This window comes from Neoarius graeffei, chromosome 24 (assembly GCF_027579695.1).
Source record: "Neoarius graeffei isolate fNeoGra1 chromosome 24, fNeoGra1.pri, whole genome shotgun sequence".
NCBI classification, from domain to species: domain Eukaryota; kingdom Metazoa; phylum Chordata; class Actinopteri; order Siluriformes; family Ariidae; genus Neoarius; species Neoarius graeffei.
In genome coordinates, this window is record NC_083592.1 from 30694293 (window position 1) to 30717943 (window position 23651).

The 23651-nt window shown below is 40.0% G+C and overlaps 1 protein-coding gene across 2 annotated transcripts; it reads right to left on the reverse strand.

Moving 5' to 3' along the window:
• Nucleotides 1–15580: 15580 nt before the first annotated feature.
• LOC132872806 (putative nuclease HARBI1) lies at nucleotides 15581–20726 on the reverse strand. Of its 2 annotated transcripts, none has more exons than XM_060907895.1 (2): nucleotides 20432–20726; nucleotides 15581–16783 (listed from the first exon to the last, which is right to left on the reverse strand). In XM_060907895.1, the coding sequence occupies exon 2, from the start codon at nucleotides 16745–16747 to the stop codon at nucleotides 15776–15778; it is 972 nt and encodes a 323-aa protein (XP_060763878.1). In that variant the 5' UTR covers nucleotides 16748–16783; nucleotides 20432–20726; the 3' UTR covers nucleotides 15581–15775. The 2 variants fall into 2 exon arrangements, 1 of the variants encoding a protein (XP_060763878.1); XR_009651493.1 differs by lacking the exon at nucleotides 15581–16783 and adding an exon at nucleotides 18895–19298.
• Nucleotides 20727–23651: the final 2925 nt, after the last annotated feature.

Consider the following 23651-nt stretch of genomic DNA (forward strand, 5'->3'; position numbering starts at 1 on the left):
ACAAACCCAAAAATTAGATGTCTGATAAAAAAGAAAAAAACAAAAACTAACTATATTTAATATAAGACATAATGAACGTAATCGAAAGAGGGCCTTTCTGTGTGGAGTTTGCATGCTGTCTGCGTGGGTTTCCTCCGGGTGCACTGGTTTCCCCCACAGTCCAAAGACATGCAGGTTAGGCTAATTGGTTGCTCTAAATTGACCGTACTGTAGGTGTGAGTGTGAATGGTTGTTTGTCTCTATGTGTCAGCCCTGCGTTGGCCTGGCGACTTGTCCAGGGTGTACCTCGCCTATAGTCAGCTGGGATAGGTTTCAGCTTGCCTGTGACCCTATAGAACAGGGTTGCAGGCCAGATAAATAGCAACAATAAATAGCACTCCTGAATGCATCAGTGACTTGGGCTAAATTTTCTTTACATCAATAAAGTAGTTGCTCTGAGAAAGTACGCTCTGCAGTTTATTGGCTAACTTTTTTTGAGCACTTGCCAAGCTTGGCGAGTGCCTCTCAGGAAGCACTCGGCAAACCTGTTGAACACTCGCCACATGTATCAGGCCCATACATGACTTAATGGGGGGGGTCATTTTTACAATTATTCATAAAGTATTTTTAAGTTCGATATAATTTAACTCCTTTATGTATTAACTAAATGAGTATTAGAACAAACAAATAGCTCCATGAGATCCCTGGTGGGTTTTTTTGGATATTTTTGTTGATAAACCACCCCTGTGCCTCCTGTACTGTACCTGCCTAAAAATGCGTAGTATTTATCCTGTTGGGACACCTGAGAGGGGGCCCAATAATGGACTTTACAGGCCCATGATACACGCAAAGCAATGCTGGGCCCCCTCCTAGAAAATTTCTGGATCCGCCAGTGAGTCCATTTAAAAAGCTCTCTGATGCATGGATTCTGTATATTTCAATATCATTTGATAGCACTGTGTTCATTCTTAATCCTTTTTTTAATTACTGAAATAAATTAAATGATAAAAACTGCTCAGGTATTGTCTCCAATACTTGTTTTACACATCTTGACCTTTTTCATCAAATAAGAATATATTTCCATTCATAATTTTGTTATTTCACTCATCATTTTCTGTGTTGACTTACCATTTTGTTTTGACAGGACTGGCGCACTAACCTTGGGTGCTGAAAATCTTCAGGACAGGAGTCCCAGATGGGATGATGTAAAAAAAATAATAATGGGGGTCTACCACACTAAACTCATGCTTATATCACAATTTATATACCTAATAACCCATATGTACTTCCCCATAATATTTGGGGGCCCAAAAAAGGATATCTGGCAAGTGTGAGTCGTGCGAGTACAGATTTTCTATGCAATTTGGTCTAATAAAAACAATCTCTCCCCACAAGCGACCCCAGAGTCTGTGACTGACAGAAAGATGAGAGCTCAGAAGGGCTAAAACAGTAGGCTAGCTTTACTGCTGCTTAGCAGTATTTATTATTTTATATAAAATTATTAAAATAATTTATTAGCTCTCAATTAATGTCAATTATTGAAACTATATTGTATCTCTATGAGATACACTTGTTAATGTGAGAGCATTTCTGTGTATATGAAAGGTTAAACTCTACCCATGTCTACCGTATTTTTCGGACTATAAGTCGCTCCGGAGTATAAGTCGCACCAGCCAAAAAATGCATAATAAAGATGAAAAAAACATATATAAGTCGCACTGGACTATAAGTCGCATTTTTTGAGGAAATTTATTTGATAAAATCCGAGACCAAGAATTTCATCTTGAAAGGCAATTTAAAATAATAATGGATTAGAGAACAACAGGCCGAATAGGGTTACGGTATGCTAACGTAACACATTCAGCTACATGACGCATAGACAACGAACTGTACGTGTCTGGTATGTTAACGTAACATATTAACAGTTATTCAGGTAACTATAGCATAAAGAACATGCTAACAAGTTTACCAAACCATCAATCTCACTCCAAATCACTAAATCCATTGAATTCTTCATCCTCGGTGTCAATTCTAAACAAATCCGCCAACTCCAGAGGTAGACGAAGCGCCGCTTCCTCTTCTGCGTCACTTTCATCAGACTCGTCGTCAGTTGCAGTTCCAATTATTCCAGCCTTTCTGAATCCCGACACGATGGTTTCGGTTGTCACTGAAGCCCATGCTTTGTCGATCCATCCAATGACTTCCAGGAAAGTTGCGTGGCGCATTCTCCCGGTTGCCGTGAAGCTGTGCTCTCCATCCATCATCTACTGCTCCCACAGGTTACGCAAGACTGCCTTAAAGCTCCGGTTCACGGAGATGTCAAGTGGCTGGAGTATTTTGGTAAAGCCTCCAGGGATGATGGCAGGTATGGAGTTGAAAACTTTTAATTTATCTTTGAACTGTGGCGTGATGTGCACTCGCATGCTGTCCATCACAAGCAGGGCTTTGCGTGTTCTAAAGAAGCCATCCGGATGCTTAGTGTAGCACTTCGTAAGCCATAAGTTTATCATTTCTTGATCCATCCACCCTTTCTCATTCATGGCGACGGCAACTGAGGGGGATTGGATTTTTGGCATGGTTTTTCGTTTGAAAATGACCATTGGTGGCAATTTTGATCCATCTCCACAACATGCCAGCACCACTGTGAAGTGTGATTTCTCATGACCAGTTGTTATTATATTCACACTCTTTAGCCCTTTCTCTGCGACACTTCGGCCCATGGGAATGTCAAACGTGAGGGGGACCTCGTCCATGTTAATAATATGATCCGGTGTCACGTTGTGCTCAGTTACATGCTTTTCAACGAACTCACGGAAACTGTCGACCTTGGCTTGGAAGTCTGCTGGCAGTTTTTGGGACATCATTGTCTTTGCTCTGATAAAGAGGCGGTTGCGTTGCATGAAGCAGTAACACCAAGAAGGTCCTCCCGCAAAGTCATTTATATTCATCTCCTTGGCAACTACCTGGGCGTGGAGACACAACTGCACTGTTGACAAGCCTCTCCTGGCAGCACATTGTTCAAGCACCCATGTGCAAACTCGTTCCTCTAGCTGTGGCCACCTAGCTTTTAGCCCACGATTAGCTTTTTTTGTTTTCTTCATTGCAGTAAGGGTAACCTCCGCTTTTCGCCAGTCCCTCACAAGTTTCTCGCTCACTCCAAACTTTCTGCTCGATTACCGTTTTTGGCTGCATATTTCACTACTTGCAGCTTGTAATCTGCAGAATATGATTTTCTTTTTGATGCCATTTTTTTCTAGCCTAGTAAACTAGACCCACCTGCCTAGCGGCCAAAAATATTTTTGCCTAGCGAGTGGGTCTAGCCTCGCACCATAGACATCCTAATACACAGACGGAGCATCCAATGTAAATTCTAAAAGCGCTGACGAGACGCCGGGCCGCCATCTTGGAGTGGTGATCCGCTGCACTCAGTGTAATACTAAATACATTAGATATAAACAGCTTAATGTTTTTCTATCGGCTACAACCACCAATCTGTTGCAAATAAAATGCGGTTTTAACAATCTAAATCCATTATAATGATTCAAATGTGTGTATGTTTTCTTTAAATAGATTGTTAAGAAGATATCAAAGGGGAAATTAATCTAGTCAGTGAATTTATAAGAGCCTTTTACATCCTTCAACACAATCTGACCCCCCCCTTCAGCAAAGCTGATGTATTCAGGTTGAGTGGGGCACTTTGTTTGGTACGTAGGACAATGTGTGATGACCATATATTGACCACAAACATTTTTTTTTGTTTTAAAGCATATCAAAACATTTATTTATAACAAATTAATGTCAAACATAAAAAATATAACAATGTAGTAAATAAATAAACTAGTAAATAAATAAAAATGGTAGTATATGAAAACATTTAATAACAATATATATAATATTAGCATACAACATTAAAACATCACTCGTGAAACCACTACCTGATGACGATTTAAGTCTCTTAGCTCCTTCTCAGCTCTGGTAATATACTATTTAAAAAAAACAACAAATAGTACGGTAATGTTAAATCTTACTTGTGAAAAGTAATCCCCCTGCTTCTGTTTGAAACGGTTCGCTCGTTTGAGCAGGAGTACGCTGAGCGCCAGCCTGGCAGCTTGTCTCTTGTCTTCTTCTTCAGTCGTGCAGTAATAGACGGTACTTTTTTTAAAATTATTTCCCAAAACATTCAAAATACAAACAAATAGAGCACCATATATATACAGATCCAAAAACATCAAAATAGTAAAACACACACATAGCAATAAAGTAAAAAATATGAACAAGAAAGGGGTTACTTAACTATCTTTACATATGTTAATCGAGTAAATCAAAGTCATCCAAAAAAGATATAAAATAACCAACATCCTTATTTTCAACTAACTTTAGAGATTTGGCAAAAAGCTTGAGGTCATTCTTCCAGTGTGTAACATAAGGTTTAGTTTAAAAAAAAAAAGACATTTGTGAATAAAATGTTTACCTAAAAGTAGTAAATTATTAATACCATATTCAATTTTGATTGCACACAGGTGGATCTTAATCAACTGATTATGTGTTATGAAATGAATTGATTGGACCAGCTCTTATTTAGGGGTTTCATGTGAAAGGGGGTGAATACCTATACACACTCCAGATTTCTGTTTTTTTCATCTTAATTATTGTTTGTGTCACAATAAAACAACAATTTTCACCTTTAAAGTGGTAGGCATGTTGTGTGCCAGTAAATCAAATGGTGCTAACCTTCCAAAAATCCATTTTAATTCCAGCTTGTAATACAACAAAACAGGATAAACACCAAGGGGGATGAATACTTTTGCAAGACACTATGTAGACTGTCATGAAGCAGCCTATCAACTATTTCTTTTTATTACTTCTGCCAAAGAGGTTACATTTGTCTGTTTTTAAGCATGATTGTAACCTGATTTCCATGAAACTTGGTGGAAGGATGTAGCCATGGGCCAAGGAAGAGCATATTATATTTTGGAGCAGATCTGAGTGTCCTGGGGCGATCCCATGAAATTTTCACTTTTGCTAACGTTGTGAGATTGGCATTTGGCATTCATGGAAGCCAGCCCTCAACAATGCCATACATCTTAAAATCCAGTAAATGACAGTAAAGTTCAATAGTGACAAAACATACGGTAGCCAATGTAGAAATATGACTCCTAATCACAATCTTCCTTCACAGGTACCAGTAATCCTCTGGGATTCACATGCAGGCACATTATACTAATAGTTTTGGAAATATATTCAGACAGATAAAGTGGTTGCAGTTACTGATTTACATATCATAGAAGAGTCGACTATTGTCCTTGGTGGAGGTCTGCACTCTCGAGTGCCTTTCTTTCTTTCTTTCTTTCTTTCTTTCTAGCCATCTTGCAATTAATTATTAATAGTTTGCTACACAGCTGAGTTATGAACATTAAAGAGTTGTAATTATGGTCTATGGCAGCAGGGAAATGGTCAAGTGTCGGTTTGTGAATGGAGGCCGAGGTCGGGGAAGGTAAGTGGCAAATTTATCACATCTGTGTCATCGTAAGTGTGTGTGCGTGTCGTCTTCTCGGTTAATTCCTCGCCATTTTGGATCCTTTCTGGCAAATAGGTAGGTATTTCTAGGGTGTATATAGCTTCTATATATAGCTTGTATATAGTGTACATAGCTTGCAGCATTTACTGTGCAAGGTGGCCCACTTTAGATTGTTCCTTCTGGACTAGACAGGGTCGGAGTGAGCTACGCTGTCATTGACGGTCTCATTGACAATGCAGGGAATTTCTAACAGAAGGAGTCTGGCTGGCAGCAGTGCCTCACCAAATAGAAATAATCACACATATTTATTAGATTTTCTCAGAACACATGGAGACCAGGAGACAAAAATAACAATTCTTCACACAATATATTAGACAATCCATTAATGTAACAAACTTTTAAAAAATTTTCACCAAGTTCCAAGTTCTGCAGTGCATTCACTTGAAAATTGGGCATGTCTATTAAAATGCCAGGAACTCCAGCAAACACATCACTTAAGTATGTTATACTGCTAAGGTCAAGCACACACATTCTTACCAAAGTGTTGACAATAAGAGGTAGAGGCAGGATCAGAAGAGGTGTCACAATGATGATCACATAATTTCTGTAATCCCACAGCCATTTCATGCTGTTCACCATAATCTAGATTCATCAAGTAACTTGTGCACAAGACAAAGAGAACACCTTTGTGTAAAACTTTGTTGATCAAATGACACGTTTTATGACATAATTATGGATTGACTTTTGAGCAAGATAAAGTAGGGGAATATAACACATGCAGAGATCATTAAACAGTAACTTCATTGTTTGTGGCTCCACAGATAAAGAATAAGTAACAGATACATACTTGAGTAAGGTGCATTCAACCAACTCAGGATAACATAGTCTTTCTACAGGTTAATTATACATCATCCAGAAGATACAAATTCTTTTTCAAGAAATTTCACATAGGAGTTAGAAGCTACAGAGTTTTACAAGCTACAAAGACACATCCACTCAAGGTTGAGATAAAGAGCAAAACACAAAGAAACAAACACATACATACCCATGCTCATAAAGTAACAGAGTTATCACTGTTTAAAGCTTGCAGATACAGCATCATTATCCAGTGTAATCCCATAATTCATGTTGTTCTGATTGATCATAAAGGAGGTGGGGAATTATGTTCACAATCCTAGACAAGGCATGATACAATACAGTATTAAATACCAAAATACAGCTGTTGGCTTGGAGATTCTTCAGGTACAGTGCACAGTGAACAATCATGCAGATTTCGGACCGACATGTACACAATATAGCATTTCTAAATTCTGAAGTACTGTAAGTGTTGGGGGGTGATGCAGTGGTGTAGTGGTTAGCACTGTTGCCTCACAGCAAGAAAGTCCTGGGTTCGAGCCCTGTGGCCGGCGAGGGCCTTTCTGTGTGGAGTTTGCATGTTCTCCCCGTGTCCGCGTGGGTTTCCTCCGGGTGCTCCGGTTTCCCCCACAGTCCAAAGACATGCAGGTTAGGTTAACTGGTGGCTCTAAATTGACCCTAGGTGTGAATGTGAGTGTGAATGGTTGTCTGTGTCTATGTGTTAGTCCTGCGATGATCTGGCAACTTGTCCAGAGTGTACCCCGCCTCTCACCTATAGTCAACTGGGATAGGTTCCAGCTTGCCTGCGACCCTGTAGGACAAGATAAGCGGCTACAGATAATGGATGGATGTAAATGTTGGAGCTTTATATTGTATATGTATGTGGCTTAGTTTTGGATATTTACAGAGTTAGATATGAACAATTCCATATACGTACTGTAAACGTTGTGACCTGTATCACACCTGCCCCACTGAGGGTGGTGTTCCCTGCCCTCTCTTGCTTCCTCAATTCCCTTTCAGCTCCTCGCATTTGCTGACTATCAACCACATGCTTACACAATACAAAGCCCCAACACTTACAATGCTTCAGAATTTTCTGGCTTAATTAATACTCCGAGTTGGAATTTTATTCCTACATGTTGACCACTGTACCTACAATACTTATGATATAATGTATGAAAATCAGGTGTGTGATCCGTGCTTCACCTCCTTCCTTTAGCCAATATAATAAATGGTAAGCTACTTGATCGGGGTGCAATCAGGTGTACACACAGCAAACATTATACCTGGTTTTGTTTTGTTTTTTTGCCTCCTTTATAGAACACTGCTCTCCAATAGTATCTGCTTATCTGATAGCAAGCAACAATGGCAGTACAAAATAATCTCAGAAATGGGAAAAAAAACAGATTTGATCATTAAAATGTAATCAAAAATGTACATTTATTTAAGTTATTCAAGATCTAGAAGACTCCAGGTCCGTAGGAAAAAGCTACCGGTATTAAAGCTGTTAACCACCATTGCTTATTTGGTAAGAGTTATGTTTTCAAATGTTTTTACTTATATGGCCAATTTGTGTTGCTAAAGGATGTTTGGAAGCAAAGCCAGTCACCATGGCATATTGCTTGAAGACACTGCAAGAGGTAAGGTTAGCTGCTCTTTGTAACCCAAATTTCAATGAAAACACACAAATGTATTAACAAAAACACTTTGTCACTCACACAACACTTTCAGAATTTAAAGATCTAGGTTAAGTAAATGTGCATGCAGTCCTCATTATATTTATTTATTTATTGATTTGGACACTCTAAGTCAGCATCACATGGCTAATCTGTGGCCCATCCATTTCTACTATGGCCTCCATCAGGGGTGCTGCTAGAAATTTTGGGCTCTCTAAAAGAATAAAATCTCTCCTCCCCCCCAAAAAACAAACAAACAAACACCTTTTGTTTTTGTTTATCCAGAGGAAGTGTTGTTAGTGTAATTTTCTAACAAAAGCACACATGAATTCAAAAGTCTGAGTTTGTCAAACACCAGTAATAACCCTGATATTACTTTTCACCACTATGTGTCAGTATTTAATTAGACACCTACCCAGGCTGTAGCTAGTAGATAAGTCGACTGGCCTTGCTATCGCAAACACACTTCTAAATTCATCCTAATGTCTCCTTCATGTACTGACTCATTATAGTCAGGCGGTATTTGTTTATATTTGGAGGCTACTTTGCAAAATTTGCCAAGTCTTGTTTTTGGTAATAATAATATACATATTCAGATATAAATTCATAAATCTGGACTTGTTGTAATGTTTGTAGGCTGCTGTTTCATATGCAGGGGAACTTTGCGCATAAAAAGAGCCCTGAAACCACATATAGAAAATTGGTATAAAAGTATTACATCATTACTATGCAATTATTATATCTATAATAGGTGTTATTTGTGGCACACAACCTTTTTACTCAGGTCAAAAGCATGGTTCATACATTAGATACCCATTTAACCCTAAAAGGAGTTCGAACCTCAGAGGTGGTGTGATGTGCAGCTCAGTCTATTCAACTGACATAACTTTTTGCTTTTAGGAGTTTGTTACTCTATAGATTCTTTATCTAAAAGTATGTTTGTTTCAAGATTGATGAAAAAAAGTGTTTAACAAGGTGACTGATTTTCTGTTTGGGTCCCATAACTCTGTGAGATTTGTTGCAAAAATATTTCAGCAAATTAGTCGCTTCTTTGTGTGTCTATCTTTGCCTATCTGTATGTTTGCATGCTTGTCTCAGATGTCTGGCGTAATTAGGATGCAGTGCTGCAGCACAGCAACCTATGGGCTCCCCTAGGGGAGCCCATAGGTTGCAGTGCAAAGCACTGCAACTATTGTTCTTCTACGTATTTCTTCTTCTTCTTCTTCTTATTCCTACGCAAATTTTGATTTCGAATAACTCAATAACCGTACGTCGCACACAGACAAACAATACATCAAAACGTGCGGCTCGATCGGACTCGCTATGCTATTACTTTTTTCTACAGATTACGATTTTTTCGCGACGTAGTCGCGAAAAAATCGCCCCAAAAAACCCCATTCATTTCTATGGAATTAATTGAAAAAAAAAGCACTTTTTCAACGTTTTTCAAACATCCGCTGCTCTGGCATGCTTTCACCTAGAGACATGATTCAAACTCTAAAACGTAGGAAAACTTCTCTGTGGATCTGGCATTCAACTTTTCTGCTAGGTTTTACACTTTCGGATCAGGCCCGGTTCAAACGCCATGTGGTTTCTGGGAGAAAATCCGGCTTTTGAATGGGTGTCTATTGCGTTACACACCAGTGAGGGTCGTTAAGCTTAGAGTGCAGACAGTTTGAAAAAAAAGCTCAAACTTTCTCGCTTAAACCGTGTTTTCAGCCACAAATTTCACTCTACAGACATGATTTTCTCAAAAGTAGTAGGAAAACTTGTCCTGATTCACACAATGTGTCTACCTAAACGATAGGATTTACGGTTTTTGAATGACAAGCCTCAAAGTGAGGAGAGCACAGGTGAGCGGCCTCATTGACTCCCAGTATAAACGTTGCTGAAAAGTCACTCGTTTTTAACTCCCTGTAGCGTCCTCATTTTTAACAATACAAACAAAAAAATACATCATTTTATTCAGGAGACCCTTCTAGCGCTCACTGTGAAAGAATTTTGTGAATAGCTGCTTTCGTTGTCGAGTTATTTGTGATTGTTCGAGGCCTACTCTTTGCAAAACACAGCAGACACCTGACATAATCTTGTGTGTGTGTCTTAACTCTCCTGTTCAGGCCCGTCACCATGCCAATTGGGGCCAGTGACGGGGCAGAGGGAAAAGCTGTCTCAAGCACACACACAAATCATGCTCAAAATTTCAAACTTAAACTGTTTTCAGCCACAAATTTCACACTACAGACATAATTTTCTCAAAAGTAGTAGTCACACTTGTCCCAAAAAAAAACCCATTCATTTCTATGGAATTAATTGGAAAAAAAAAGCACTTTTTCAAACATCCGCTGCTCTGAGAAACTGAGAGGAGGGCAGCCGACAGGCCTCACCTTAGCCGCCCACTTTATTAGGAACACTTCTGTTCGTACATACAAACTACAAACACTCTTCTTAGAGTTTAGAGTTTATTTTATTTTTAAAAGGGACAGTGCACAAATTAAACATTATCCTTGTGGTAAGGACAGATGTCTGTCCCAGGTTATAGCAGTACATGCTAATTTCCGCCTGTAGTCACTTTGGTTATACTGTTGAATAGCTCTTCTTCATGACGGCTGCTGTCTCAAGCACACACATAATCATTGCATTGAAACGTCATTGCGGGTCACACATTCACGGCCAGCGAACATGCGTGACCGAATTGCTTCGCGCACTGCATCCTCTCACAATTTCCCCCGGGGAATTGTCCGGTCTAGTTAGTGATGCAGTGCAAAGCATGGCATCACTATTGTTCTTCTACGTGTTTCTTCTTCTTCTTCAACTTATTCCTACGCAATTTCGATTTGTAATAACTCAATAACCGTACATCGCACACAGACAAGCAATATATCAAAACGTGTGGCTTGATCGGACTCGCTAGGCTATTTCTTTGTTCATCAGAATACGATTTTTTCGCCACGTAGTCGCGAAAAAATCGTCCAAAATTTCCCATTCATTTCTATGGAATTATTTGAAAAACTTTGCCGGCCCCAGAACCGTCTGGTGAAAAGTTGTGAAATTTTGCACACTGATTCTTGGCTGCCTCAAGGTTCTTCTCAGCAAGTTTCAAGTCACCACCTTAAACTATCTAGCGCCACCAGCAGCTCAAAGTCGCAGGTACATTTCTGCTTGTAACTTCTGAACCGTTGGTCCGATTTTCAAAAACTTAGTATCGCTGGAATCCTTGGGCCAAGACGAATCCAGCACACCCTCTAACAAAATTTTCAACCTCGGAAAGTTTTCGCGCTATTTTGAATTTTGTGAAAAACAGTTAAAATGCTTCTCCTCCCTCAATTTTTGACCAATTTCTCCCAAACTTGGTACATGCCAACTTTGGACTAGGCTGCACAAGAGCCTCAACCGGTGTTTAGAATTTCATAGGCATTTGGCCATGGCAGCCAATCAAAATTGCCTTCACAGATGCGCAACAGGAGGTGTGCTCATATCTCGGCCGCCCTTTGGCGTATCTTAATGAAACTTGGTGGCAGTATGCCGCACCCCACCAGAAAGGCCCACAAAAAAAATTGGAGCAAATTGGCCGCTAGGGGGCGCTATACCTAGGAAAAATGGGATTTTTTGGAAAAACTACACACATTTTCAGACATCCGCTGCTCTGGCATGCTTTCACCTAGAGGCGTGGCTATGCGCACTGCATCACTCTCACAATTTCCCCCAGGGAATTGTCAACTCTAGTTAAGAATAGAACTCTTTCTTACAAATTGTAGATAACTAGTGAACCTGTTAGTTACAGAGTTACTGAAATGTCTGATGCTTATCTGTCCATACACAACCACCCACCACAACAGATTCCTCATCCTTGCACCTATCCTGTAAATATGCTTTGTGCTAATATGCTAATGCTTAATAACAATGTGTCCACATACTGACTCTTCAATAAAAATCTGGGATAAGTGATTCCTTATTTGAATAAAAGATTTTATAAGACAAAATTTGAAACCTGCACATGTCAAATATAATATTTCAAAGTATCATTTGTTTTTTACTTATTCATTAATATGGAATATCAAATGATGAAGAGTTCATTGCATCATAAACATGTGGACACATTTGAAGGTAGCTTAATATGCATGCTCTTAGAAAATGCTCATTCTGCTTTATTTCTGGTCATAATATGTGTTACCAATAACTGCTTTTATCTGTGTTTGAATCCTGAGGCAAAGTATTACTTCTTGATGTAGTTTGGACATAAAAAAAAAAAAAACAGAAACTGCTAGCAGCTTAGTAATAAATGTATCAGAAATTTCTGAAATGAGAGATTGTGAGCCGAGTTCTGGAATGTTGATAAGCTATAAATATTCTCAAGTTCTGTAGCAATAGTGTAAAATATTTCTGGCTTTCTTATGTTCTCAATGTACTTAAATGTCTCATTTTAAACTTAACTTGATAATATCATGTAAATACCGTATATGATTTTTATTCACATAAAGTTAGTAAATCGGTAATTTAAAAAAAAATGCAGATGTTATAATGGACTTAAGTGATATGGATATATGTTGGGTTTTTTAATGTTTTTACATGCGATATTTAGCATTTCCTTTTATTGGTGAAAATGGTGATTGCTGACATTACAACAAGTAAAAATAATTTGTTTGGGATGTAAATAAAGGGTTAATACTGAGAAACCAGACTTGGCAAATTTTGCAAAGTAGATTACATATGCTCCCTGACTATTATATACAGTTAAATTTTTAGGTTGATGAGTAACTATTTAATTGATAGAAGAAGATTACATGTTGCACTGCAAGAAATACACTGAGGGTTTTTTTTTGCTTGTTTTTTGGCTGTGCCAATTTAATAGAAAACACAGTAAAAACAGTAATCAGCAATCCAGAGCAAAACTCAACATTCATCAACTTATTAAATAAAGACTTGAACAATAACAAATATAAATGTGAACAATGGCAAAACATCTAAACATACAAAGAGGTCAAATGGCAGAGAATAAAATCTCCTCAACCTCAAATATTTAGTATCTCAATGTTCAACAGCCCCGAATGAGCTCAATAACCACTGCATAAACTCTACATACAGTTTTAAAGTGACTTATGGGCTTTGTTGTGCATAATTCAGCATCTGTCATATCATCGTACTAACACAGTGTGTTGTTAGAACTGTGTATGTATTAGCTATAGATACTAAAACCCCGATTCCAAAAAAGTTGGGACAAAGTACAAATTGTAAATAAAAACGGAGTGCAATAATTTACAAATCTCAAAAACTGATATTGTATTCACAATAGAACATAGACAACATATCAAGGCCGAATCCCATTTCACCCCTTGGCCCAACCCCTTAGCCCTTCCCCTCCATTTTGCGCGTTCATGTGAAGGGGTAGGAGTATCCCAATCCCAGTTAACGCGGAGGGGTAGGGGAAGGGGGAGGGCTTTTGTACCCCTCCAAACGGAGATTTTCCTGGAGCTCACTCCGAACGAAGGGGTTTGAGTGATTTCCCACAATGCCATGCGGATTTCAGCGAGATTTCATGCGGATTTCAGAAAGATGGCGGTTCCCGCGGCGAAAGATTTTCATAAATGTAAGTATTTTCTCCATTATAACCGTTCTACAATAGTGTTAACTAGCCTATTAACGTTAACGTACTATAAACATTAACGTTGTGTGATCGGTTGATGCAATGAAAATTGTGAACAAAGTTGTTATTTAGCAGTTAGCTCAAGTAATTACAAACAACAGAGGATCTGCTTTTTCTGTTGTGTCGTTACGTTAACCAGCTTCCCATCCCTGTGTACTTGCAGGGAATCCAGAGGAAACACGCCGCTTGATTCGTTTTCGAGCTGAGAATGAGCAGCGATTTCTGAAATCTAGAGCTGCTGCTAAAAAGCTTTGGGAGTGAGTATTTCGGTTGCTTGACTGCGTGTTCTCGCTTTTATTGTTTACATGAGTGTTCTGACACCTCATTCTGTCGGATGTGGTGCACGAAGCGCTAAAGATATCCCATTCAGTGGTGTTAGTTAACAAATCACACCCTTCATTAGCTTGCTCTTCACAGTGTTTACATCACTCCTCATATTTATGATACAGGACGCTGATCAAGGAGCTTGGCCTGGAGGGAAAGGTGACCTCCCAGCAAGCATCAAAAAAGTGGGAGAACTTGAAAAAGAAGTATAAGGTATGTGGGCAGCAATGTCGTTCTAGTAGATGGATGAATGTATTATTTAAATGATTTTCAGTTAGCAATGCAAGGATGTTTTCATAAATACAAATTTCTATTTGCTTACTGCAGGAGCTGAAAAATCCACTCTCTGGGAGTGGGACAGATGAGGGCCAAACAACTGCGTGCACATGGCAGTTTTTTGAGGACATGCACGAGGTGTTGGGATCCAGGCCATCCATTGACCCTCCAGTGGTAGTGGAATCATTTTGTCCAGATGCTGATCCCACACTTCTGATGGTAAAGATGCTGCCATGGATTAATTTTTTGGTGGTCTTTGTAAAGACTGATAATGTGTATGGTTTAACGTTGTGGAATGCAAACCAGTATGTTATTCTTTTTGTTTTCAAAAACTATATTTCAACTTACTTGAATTGTACACACCAACCAATTCTGGACTAAAATACCTTCACATTTTTTTCTCGCTTTGGAAAAAAGCATCTACTTAAATGTAATATTTTCTTCATTTCAGGAAATCGCCGGGCCCTCCTCAGACACCTTTTTTCCCATGGCAGCCAGCACCTCTGATGCTGACACATGTACTACCTCTAGTCCTGCTCCTATTCCCCCAACCCCGTCCCCAAAGAAGAAGAGGAAGAGGAAGTTAGACTTGATAAATTTCCTTGCAAAGGAGAGTGAGAAGGCGCAGAAGCGCCATGAGGAGACCGAGGAGAAGACGGAGCGCTTTTTGGGTCTTTTTGAAAAGTTGGTAGAAAAAATTTGAGTTCATTTTGTCTTCTTGTTAAATCAAGTCAACTTTCTTATATTTGAGACATGTAAAGTTTGTCTTTACCTGACATGTTTGGACTGTGTAGTTTCCGTCTTCCTCGGAGGGTCACACTGGTATTGGCGTGTGACATGCGCACGTCACACCCCAACACCAGTGTGACCCTCTGAGGAAGACGGAAGCTACACCGTACAAACATGTCAGGTAAAGACAAACTTTACATGTCTCAAATATAAGAAAGTTGACTCGATTTAATACTTTTGTTTCAGTACAGTTCTTCCCATTTTTATTTATTTCTCTTTTTCATTTGAAGTTCTTTTTAATGTGTTCTATTGTGTGCAATGTTTACATGTTTGACTGACTTTTTGCAATTCAACGCTGACTGATGTGAAGGGATAAGCAGCTGGTTTTTTTTACTTTACTAAAATACTTTTCTATTTTTCTTATCTATATATATATATATATATATATATATATATATATATATATATATATATATATATATATATATATTTTTTTTTTTTTTTTAATAAATCATGCAACAGGAGTACCGCTAGTACATTTGAATAATGTAGCAGCCTAATAAAGTGCACTGTTTTTTTTACCAGTTTGAGAGCATGATTACCACACCAACCACACATTAATAACATCTGAAACGGATATTGGCATGAAAAGATGTATTAGGATAAAAAAAAAAAACAATATACATTCCTGAGGTCAATCAAAAACAAGTGTCAAAAAAGAAGATTTTAAATAAGTTTCAGTATTAAAAAAGTACACTCCACAAGCCTACAAAAAAGTCACAGCTGGGCAGCCAGTCTGTCCCTTGATGCATTTCCAGATGTCTCATTAGCTGCGAGGGGCTCCCGGGGAGGTTGGGGATCTAGCAGGTCCTGTACCACATCGTCATCTGGCTCCAGCAGGTCCCCATTCTCCAGACAGATGTTGTGCAGAAAGGCACAGGATGCAATGACCTGAGGTGCAAAGATCGGTTTAATCTCCAGGGCTTTGAAAAGAGTACACCTCCACCTGCTCTTCATTACGCCAAAAGCCCTTTCGATTATGCTGCGGCCCTTGGCATGGTAATGATTGAAGCGCCCCTGCACTGGTCCAGTAACTGGCTCCTTGTATGGTGTAATGAGGCAGATAGGTGTGTCCAAACATGGATAGCCACCATCTCCTAGGAGAATGTAGCCTGGTGGAGGGTACCGTCTTGCTGTATAAAACCTGCTGTTTTTCATGACTCGTGTGTCGTGAACTGACCCCGGGTAGCCAACAAAGATGTCCAAAAACTTTCCACTGGAATCACATATTGCCTGCATGTTAATTGAATAGAATCCTTTGTAATTCAAATAGTCTATTATGTGCCGTGCTGGTGGCTTAATCCGTATGTGGCTTCCGTCTATTGCACCCACAACATTGCTGAATGCAGGGCTCCCTGAAAGTTGGGCAAATCCTTGGCCGACTGCATGCAGCTCTCCAGTCTTGGGGAAAGAGATGGCACGGTGCAGATTGGTGCAGATCTTATTTGCTACTTTGTGGACAATGCGGTGAACTGTGGATTTGGGTATATTGAAAACTCTGGAGACAACGGTATAAGACAGTCCATGAGCCAGCCAGTAGACATAGACAATGACTTCTAGCTGACTACCCCAGCCATGGTCCTGTTCTGTTTGTAGCAGTCTCTGCACACTGTCCATAGCCCTTCTGCTGAGGCGAAAGTCCCGTTTCAACTCTGACTCTACATTGAACCACAGACGCAGGATGGGCATCTTGTAATCTAGTCTACAGTATGTAGGATGACTCGTCTGAAAAAGAAAAGGAAGGATTTGTTTAGCTAGTGTCTGTGGCCTTCCATTCACCCAACCAACGAATTCACTGTACCTACCATGCATCCATGCTTCACATTTTCATTATTTTCAGTTATCAGATGAACACAGAAAAAATGTATTCATGTGTATCACAAGCGATAGGATGCAAAGTAACCAATACATGCTAACGCTAGCTTGTATGTTGTGTAGCTTGGCTAAACTAACGTGTTTTGTCGTAACGTTACATTATACATACCATCAAATCGTTAATTATTGCTCCCAGGTGTTGTAAACATCTTCGTCTACTGGCATTTCTCCGTTTAGCTGCAGACAACCGTAAAAAGAGGCCTATAGCCCAGGACACAGTGATCACAACAGCAGCAGACGGCATTTCAGCAGAGATTTCCGGTTCTGCGGCTGGTCGCAGCCAATGACGCATTTGGTCGCGTTTTGCTAACGTAAACGCTGACGGAGGTACGCGATGACGTATGCGATCGTTGAAGGGCTATCCCAATACGTAGGGGTTGAATTTCAAGCCCTATCCCTTGTAGCTCAGTTTCAAGGGGAAGGGCCAAGGGGAAGGGGGAGGGGAAGGGGTAGAAATTAGAATTGGGATTGGGCCCAAATGTCGAAAGTGAGACATTTTGAAATTTCATGCCAAATATTGGCTCATTTGAAATTTCATGACAGCAACACATCTCAAAAAAGTTGGGACAGGGGCAATAAGAGGCTGGAAAAGTTAAAGGTACAAAAAAGGAACAGCTGGAGGACCAAATTGCAACTCATTAGGTCAACTGGCAATAGGTCATTAACATGACTGGGTATAAAAAGAGCATCTTGGAGTGGCAGCAGCTCTCAGAAGTAAAGATGGGAAGAGGATCACCAATCCCCCTAATTCTGCGCCGACAAATAGTGGAACAATATCAGAAAGGAGTTCGACAGTGTAAAATTGCAAAGAGTTTGAACATAACATCATCTACAGTGCATAATATCATCAAAAGATTCAGAGAATCTGGAAGAATCTCTGTGCGTAAGGGTCAAGGCTGGAAAACCATACTGGGTGCCTGTGATCTTCGGGCCCTTAGACGGCACTGCATCACATACAGGCATGCTTCTGTATTGGAAATTACAAAACGGGCTCAGGAATATTTCCAGAGAACATTATCTGTGAACACAATTCACCGTGCCATCCGCCGTTGCCAGCTAAAACTCTATAGTTCAAAGAAGAAGCCGTATCTAAACATGATCCAGAAGCGCAGACGTCTTCTCTGGGCCAAGGCTCATTTAAAATGGACTGTGGCAAAGTGGAAAACTGTTCTGTGGTCAGACGAATCAAAATTTGAAGTTCTTTAGGGAAATCAGGGACGCCGTGTCATTCGGACTAAAGAGGAGAAGGACGACCCAAGTTGTTATCAGCGCTCAGTTCAGAAGCCTGCATCTCTGATGGTATGGGGTTGCATTAGTGCGTGTGGCATGGGCAGCTTACACATCTGGAAAGACACCATCAATGCTGAAAGGTATATCCAGGTTCTAGAGCAACATATGCTCCCATCCAGATGACGTCTCTTTCAGGGAAGACCTTGCATTTTTCAACATGACAATGCCAAACCACATACTGCATCAATTACAGCATCATGGCTGCATAGAAGAAGGGTCCGGGTACTGAACTGGCCAGCCTGCAGTCCAGATCTTTCACCCATAGAAAACATTTGGCACATCATAAAACGGAAGATACGACAAAAAAAGACCTAAGACAGTTGAGCAACTAGAATCCTACATTAGACAAGAATGGGTTAACATTCCTATCCCTAAACTTGAGCAACTTGTCTCCTCGGTCCCCAGATGTTTACAGACTGTTGTAAAGAGAAAAGGGGATGTCTCACAGTGGGAAACATGGCCTTGTCCCAACTTTTTTGAGATGTGTTGTTGTCATGAAATTTAAAATCACCTAATTTTTCTCTTTAAATGATACATTTTCTCAGTTTAAACATTTGATATGTCATCTATGTTCTATTCTGAGTAAAATATGGAATTTTGAAACTTTCACATCATTGCATTCCGTTTTTATTTACAATTTGTACTTTGTCCCAACTTTTTTGGAATCGGGGTTGTACCATTTGGATGGAATGAGTTGTATGCTTGGTAGCTGATCATAAAGGGAAACAAATATCTTAAAAGGGTGATCTTAAAAGTGGCAATAGCATTATTCCCTTTACATCTTAAGTCAAGCTATCTAAATTGTTTTTCAGCCAATATTTATCCATTTCATATGCCAGTTGTACATTTTATTATTGGAACGTTATCAACTAAAACTGTACGTGCTTGCTATAGCTAGCTGCTCACATGGTTAATGCAGCATAAATACTAAAAATCGGTCTGCGTGAGCCTTAACCCCAAAGCCTTTCATTCACAGATTGCTCTGTAAATACATTATCAACAAAATACTGCTCGCCTCCTTCTGCTTCAACTGGGAGGGGGGTTGAGGGAGAGTTTCCTAATCCTGAGGGTGAATCTGTGCATGTTGAGAACAGACCTCATTAGTGAACAAGCTAGTCATTAAGAGAGCAGAAGAGCTATTAAAGTGCATATCCTGGACCAAATTCGTTTTTTTTATATGAAAGTATGTCCCTTTACACACTCATCCAGAAGGGTAATTTTTAGGGCTGCAACTAACGATTATTTTGATAATCGATTAATCTATCGATTATTTTTTCGATTAATCGATTATTAATCGGATAAAAAGGGAAAAAAAGCAAAATTTGATTTCCAGCATTTTATTTAATTAACCAAACTGTCTTTGTTCAAAAGTTGTTTCCAACTTATGAAAAAATTAAATGTATGCTACATTGAGTACAAAAAAAAAATAAAAATTTTGTAGCAGCTGAATTAATGTAAAGAAAATAAAATCACATAAAACATAAAATCTTTTTTTATATAGTGCAACCACCATTTCTTTATATTGTTTTGTCAAACAAAATCCTATTGAAGTCTTGAATTTTAAGATGGTGAACAGTTTAAATAACTAATGAAAAACAAATGAACATTGGGTAATGCTGTCATGTGCTGACAATAATCGGGAAGCTGCGCACATTTGTGCAGCCTGAGCGGCAGGACTGCGCAAATGTGCACAGCTTCCCGATTTAAACTGTTTTTACCTCATCCTTATACTTCCTGTTTCATGGACTGTAACGGATTTGCTTATTTAGTAATTTTAATACAGAATTTACTTTGAAATTATAATCAGACACTCCAACGCGCCCCCCCCCCAAAAAAATTCGGATCTGCGCGATTCAGCCGTGAAAAAGGCGCCATCCGCCAAAAGGCGCGCTGTTTGCATCCCTGTATATTTGACCAGATATTGCTCAAGTTTCTGTTATGAAGAAATGAAGGATTCGCGTTAAACTGTCCCTGAATAATTGCATAAAATAATCCAAAAACTTCACAGAGTCATGTTATCCACCTGTGTCTCTGACTTAATTTCAGCTAATTATCGTCAAATATATCTACAGTTTCCGGCAGATTTGGGTCCGTTTTGACGGACAAACGCACGATTTCAGGCCAATTTAAAAATAAACTTAATGGACAGAAATGCTCTCTGTCTGTTTTCTCCAGTTTTGTTGATGGATAAGTAATACGTTAACTTACCGTGAATCTCCTTCACCCATGGCTCCAACGTGCTTCCTCTTCAGGTGCTCATTCAGCGATGTTGTGCTTCCGTGCCACGCGAGATCAACTCTGCACATTTTGCACCTAACGCTGTTCTTTGAAGGCGTTAATGTAAAGTGCTCCCATACTTTTGATGACTTGGGTCGGACATTTTTCTCTCTACTAACGTTAGCCTCCTCCGCCATTTTTCAAACGCTTCTTCCAGGTGAGCTACACAAAGCACGGCATTGGTTCGCTTCTCCTGCTTCTTCTTTTACGGCGGTCGGTATCCAGCTTAATGGTGCTTTAGCCTACTGCCCCCACATTAGGGAGTAGCAACTGCACTTATGTGTATGATAATGTAGACCCAACTAATCGACTATTAAATTAGTTGCCAACTATTTTAATAATTTATTTATTTTTTATTTATAGTTTATTTGGCAGGGACAATGCAGTGCACATTATTACAAACATGACGTGGCAAAGCCATGACAAAACTTGTAGATGTGAATACATAGGAGGTTTGTAGCCAAATGGCTAGTTTGCAACCCCTGTCCCTGATCAGGCTACCTATTATAATAAAATATCACATTAAACAAAAATTATACAGATATATGCTATTTTAAAACATGCTTGCTATAGATTTATAGATAATAGATTTAATCGATTAGTTGTTGCAGCCCTAGTAATTTTGCACAAGGCCATCTGTCTACAGCAGAAAAAAATAAAATAACAAAACATGTGGCGGCACGGTGGTGTAGTGGTTAGCGCTGTCGCCTCACAGCAAGAAGGTCCGGGTTCGAGCCCCGTGGCCGGCGAGGGCCTTTCTGTGCGGAGTTTGCATGTTCTCCCCGTGTCCGCGTGGGTTTCCTCCGGGTGCTCCGGTTTCCCCCACAGTCCAAAGACATGCAGGTTAGGTTAACTGGTGACTCTAAATTGACCGTACGTAGGTGTGAGTGTGAATGGTTGTCTGTGTCTATGTGTCAGCCCTGTGATGACCTGGCGACTTGTCCAGGGTGTACCCCGCCTTTCGCCCGTAGTCAGCTGGGATAGGCTCCAGCTTGCCTGCAACCCTGTAGAAGGATAAAGCGGCTAGAGATAATGAGATAAGATGAGAACAAAATGTGTCTGGAAAAATCCCAAGGGAGTCTGGAGCCAGATTCGTGATATCACCTGCGGAAGCGCCAGCAGGCTGTGAGAGCTTGCACGGTTTCAGTGCACAGCCTGTGTAGACCAAGTTTAGCAGCTAGTGATTTTGCATTGAAATATGGAATTGTCACCTGAGCACAATGTTACTTCACCTTTGGATGAAGAATGTAATGTTGCTACACCCTCCTACGATACAGCTGTTAACCATTTTAATAATTACGTGATAATGTTGAAGAAATTTGCAGAAAACCACCAGGTTGTTTTCTCATAAACAAACCAGCGCTGACGTAGGATTCAGAGGGAGGTGTCCCGCACTTGACATCACGAAAATCAATGTTTGCCGGGAAATCAAGTTTCAAATCAATCAAATCAAGTTTATTTGTACAGCGCTTTTAACAATAAACATTGTCGCAAAGCAGCTTTACAGAATTTGAACGACTTAAAACATGAGCTAATTTTATCCCTAATCTATCCCCAATGAGCAAGCCTGTGGCGACGGTGGCAAGGAAAAACTCCCTCAGATGACATGAGGAAGAAACCTCGAGAGGAACCAGACTCAAAAGGGAACCCATCCTCATTTGGGCAACAACAGACAGCCTGACTATAATATTAACAGTTTTAACAGGTATAACCCTCAACTGTCCTCATGGGGCCGTCCTTCACAGGAGTGGGGCGATAAAACTCCGACCAGACACAGGGCACCAGGATGGATCAAGCAGGTCCGAGGGGCAGAAGAGGCCAGCATCTCAATCCCAGGATCAACATGTAACTCAGAGGGACAGATGGGGGGGAAGAGAGAGAGAGAAAGAAAACACGTTGTTAGGTATGCCCTAAAAATGACAAGTATTAAATCTGTGTGGTAGGCTCGCAGAGACGAGTTTCTTTACATCAGGCATAACACACAATGGCATGTTAATATGGTAAAAAATATATCATGACCTGCTCTGGCTGGATGCTTGATTGGGTGATGGGAGCACACTCCTCAGCAATGATGAGATGCAGATGGGACCCTTAGGCCTGGCCAAGACAATTCAGTTACATTTCACCGGGTCTGGGACATGCGACAGAATGTCTGACGGCCGATTCCCTGCAGGCTACGATAGCCAGTCGAGGTCCCCACCGTCTCCACCAAAAGATTTCCTGTTGACTCCATGTAACTCAGAGGGACAGATTTGGGGTGGGGGGGAGAGAAAGAAAACACAGGTGGTTAGGTATGCCCAATGTCACCTGAATAAGTAGGAACAGTATACATATTGCACCGAGTACAAGCAGGGACTCCGGCAACTAACTATGACAGCATAACTAAAAGGAGAGAGCCAGAAGGTAACACAGGCATGAGGGAGCCCCGGGACATAAAGCAGCCAGCCACTACACCATCAACAAACTCGAGTGAGCAAGCGAGTGGGGACTGACAGCATCCATACATCCCAGTTTACCAAAACACTCTATGTCTGAGGACCCTCCAGATCTACTCCTTTACCTCATAAACACCATTAACAAAAGGCTTGACTAAACAGATATGTTTTCAGCCTAGACTTAAATGCTGAGACTGTGTCTGATTCCCGAACATTACTTGAAATCCAAATGCCGAGTTTTTTCAGAGGCGGACCAATTCGCCTTAAATGGCTTGATTTCAACTGAATTTTTCTGGTATTACGCAAGGTAAAAAAATTGCACAAAATGCAAAATGTGATAGATATTTGACCAAAGTTTAATATAAAATAGGAGAATTACATTGATCTTGCTCTTGAATTTACCCGTGATATGCACTTTAAAGGTGCCCTTCCACCAAAAACATTTAATACTGGCTCTTTTTGAAATACCATAGTTCACTCCGATTTGCATATGCATGCTGCATGTGAAAATGTAATTCTACCCCCATTCCCTGTATTAGCTTATGAAAGAAAATAGTCGGAAAAACAAGCGAATCTGAAAAAGCCCTATGAACTTACGTCACTTCGAAAATTAGTATTCATGGCCTCGCCCACCTTGGCTTGCGACCGCCCACGGGAAGAAAATTCGGATTTCAGCACAAGGAGAGATAACAGAGCCCATCTTGTCAGCAGCTAAC

Excerpts from the sequence above, each read along its gene's own strand:
- LOC132872806 (XM_060907895.1), bottom strand. The coding sequence starts at position 16,747 with ATGCCCATCCTGCGTCTGTGGTTCAATGTAGAGTCAGAGTTGAAACGG.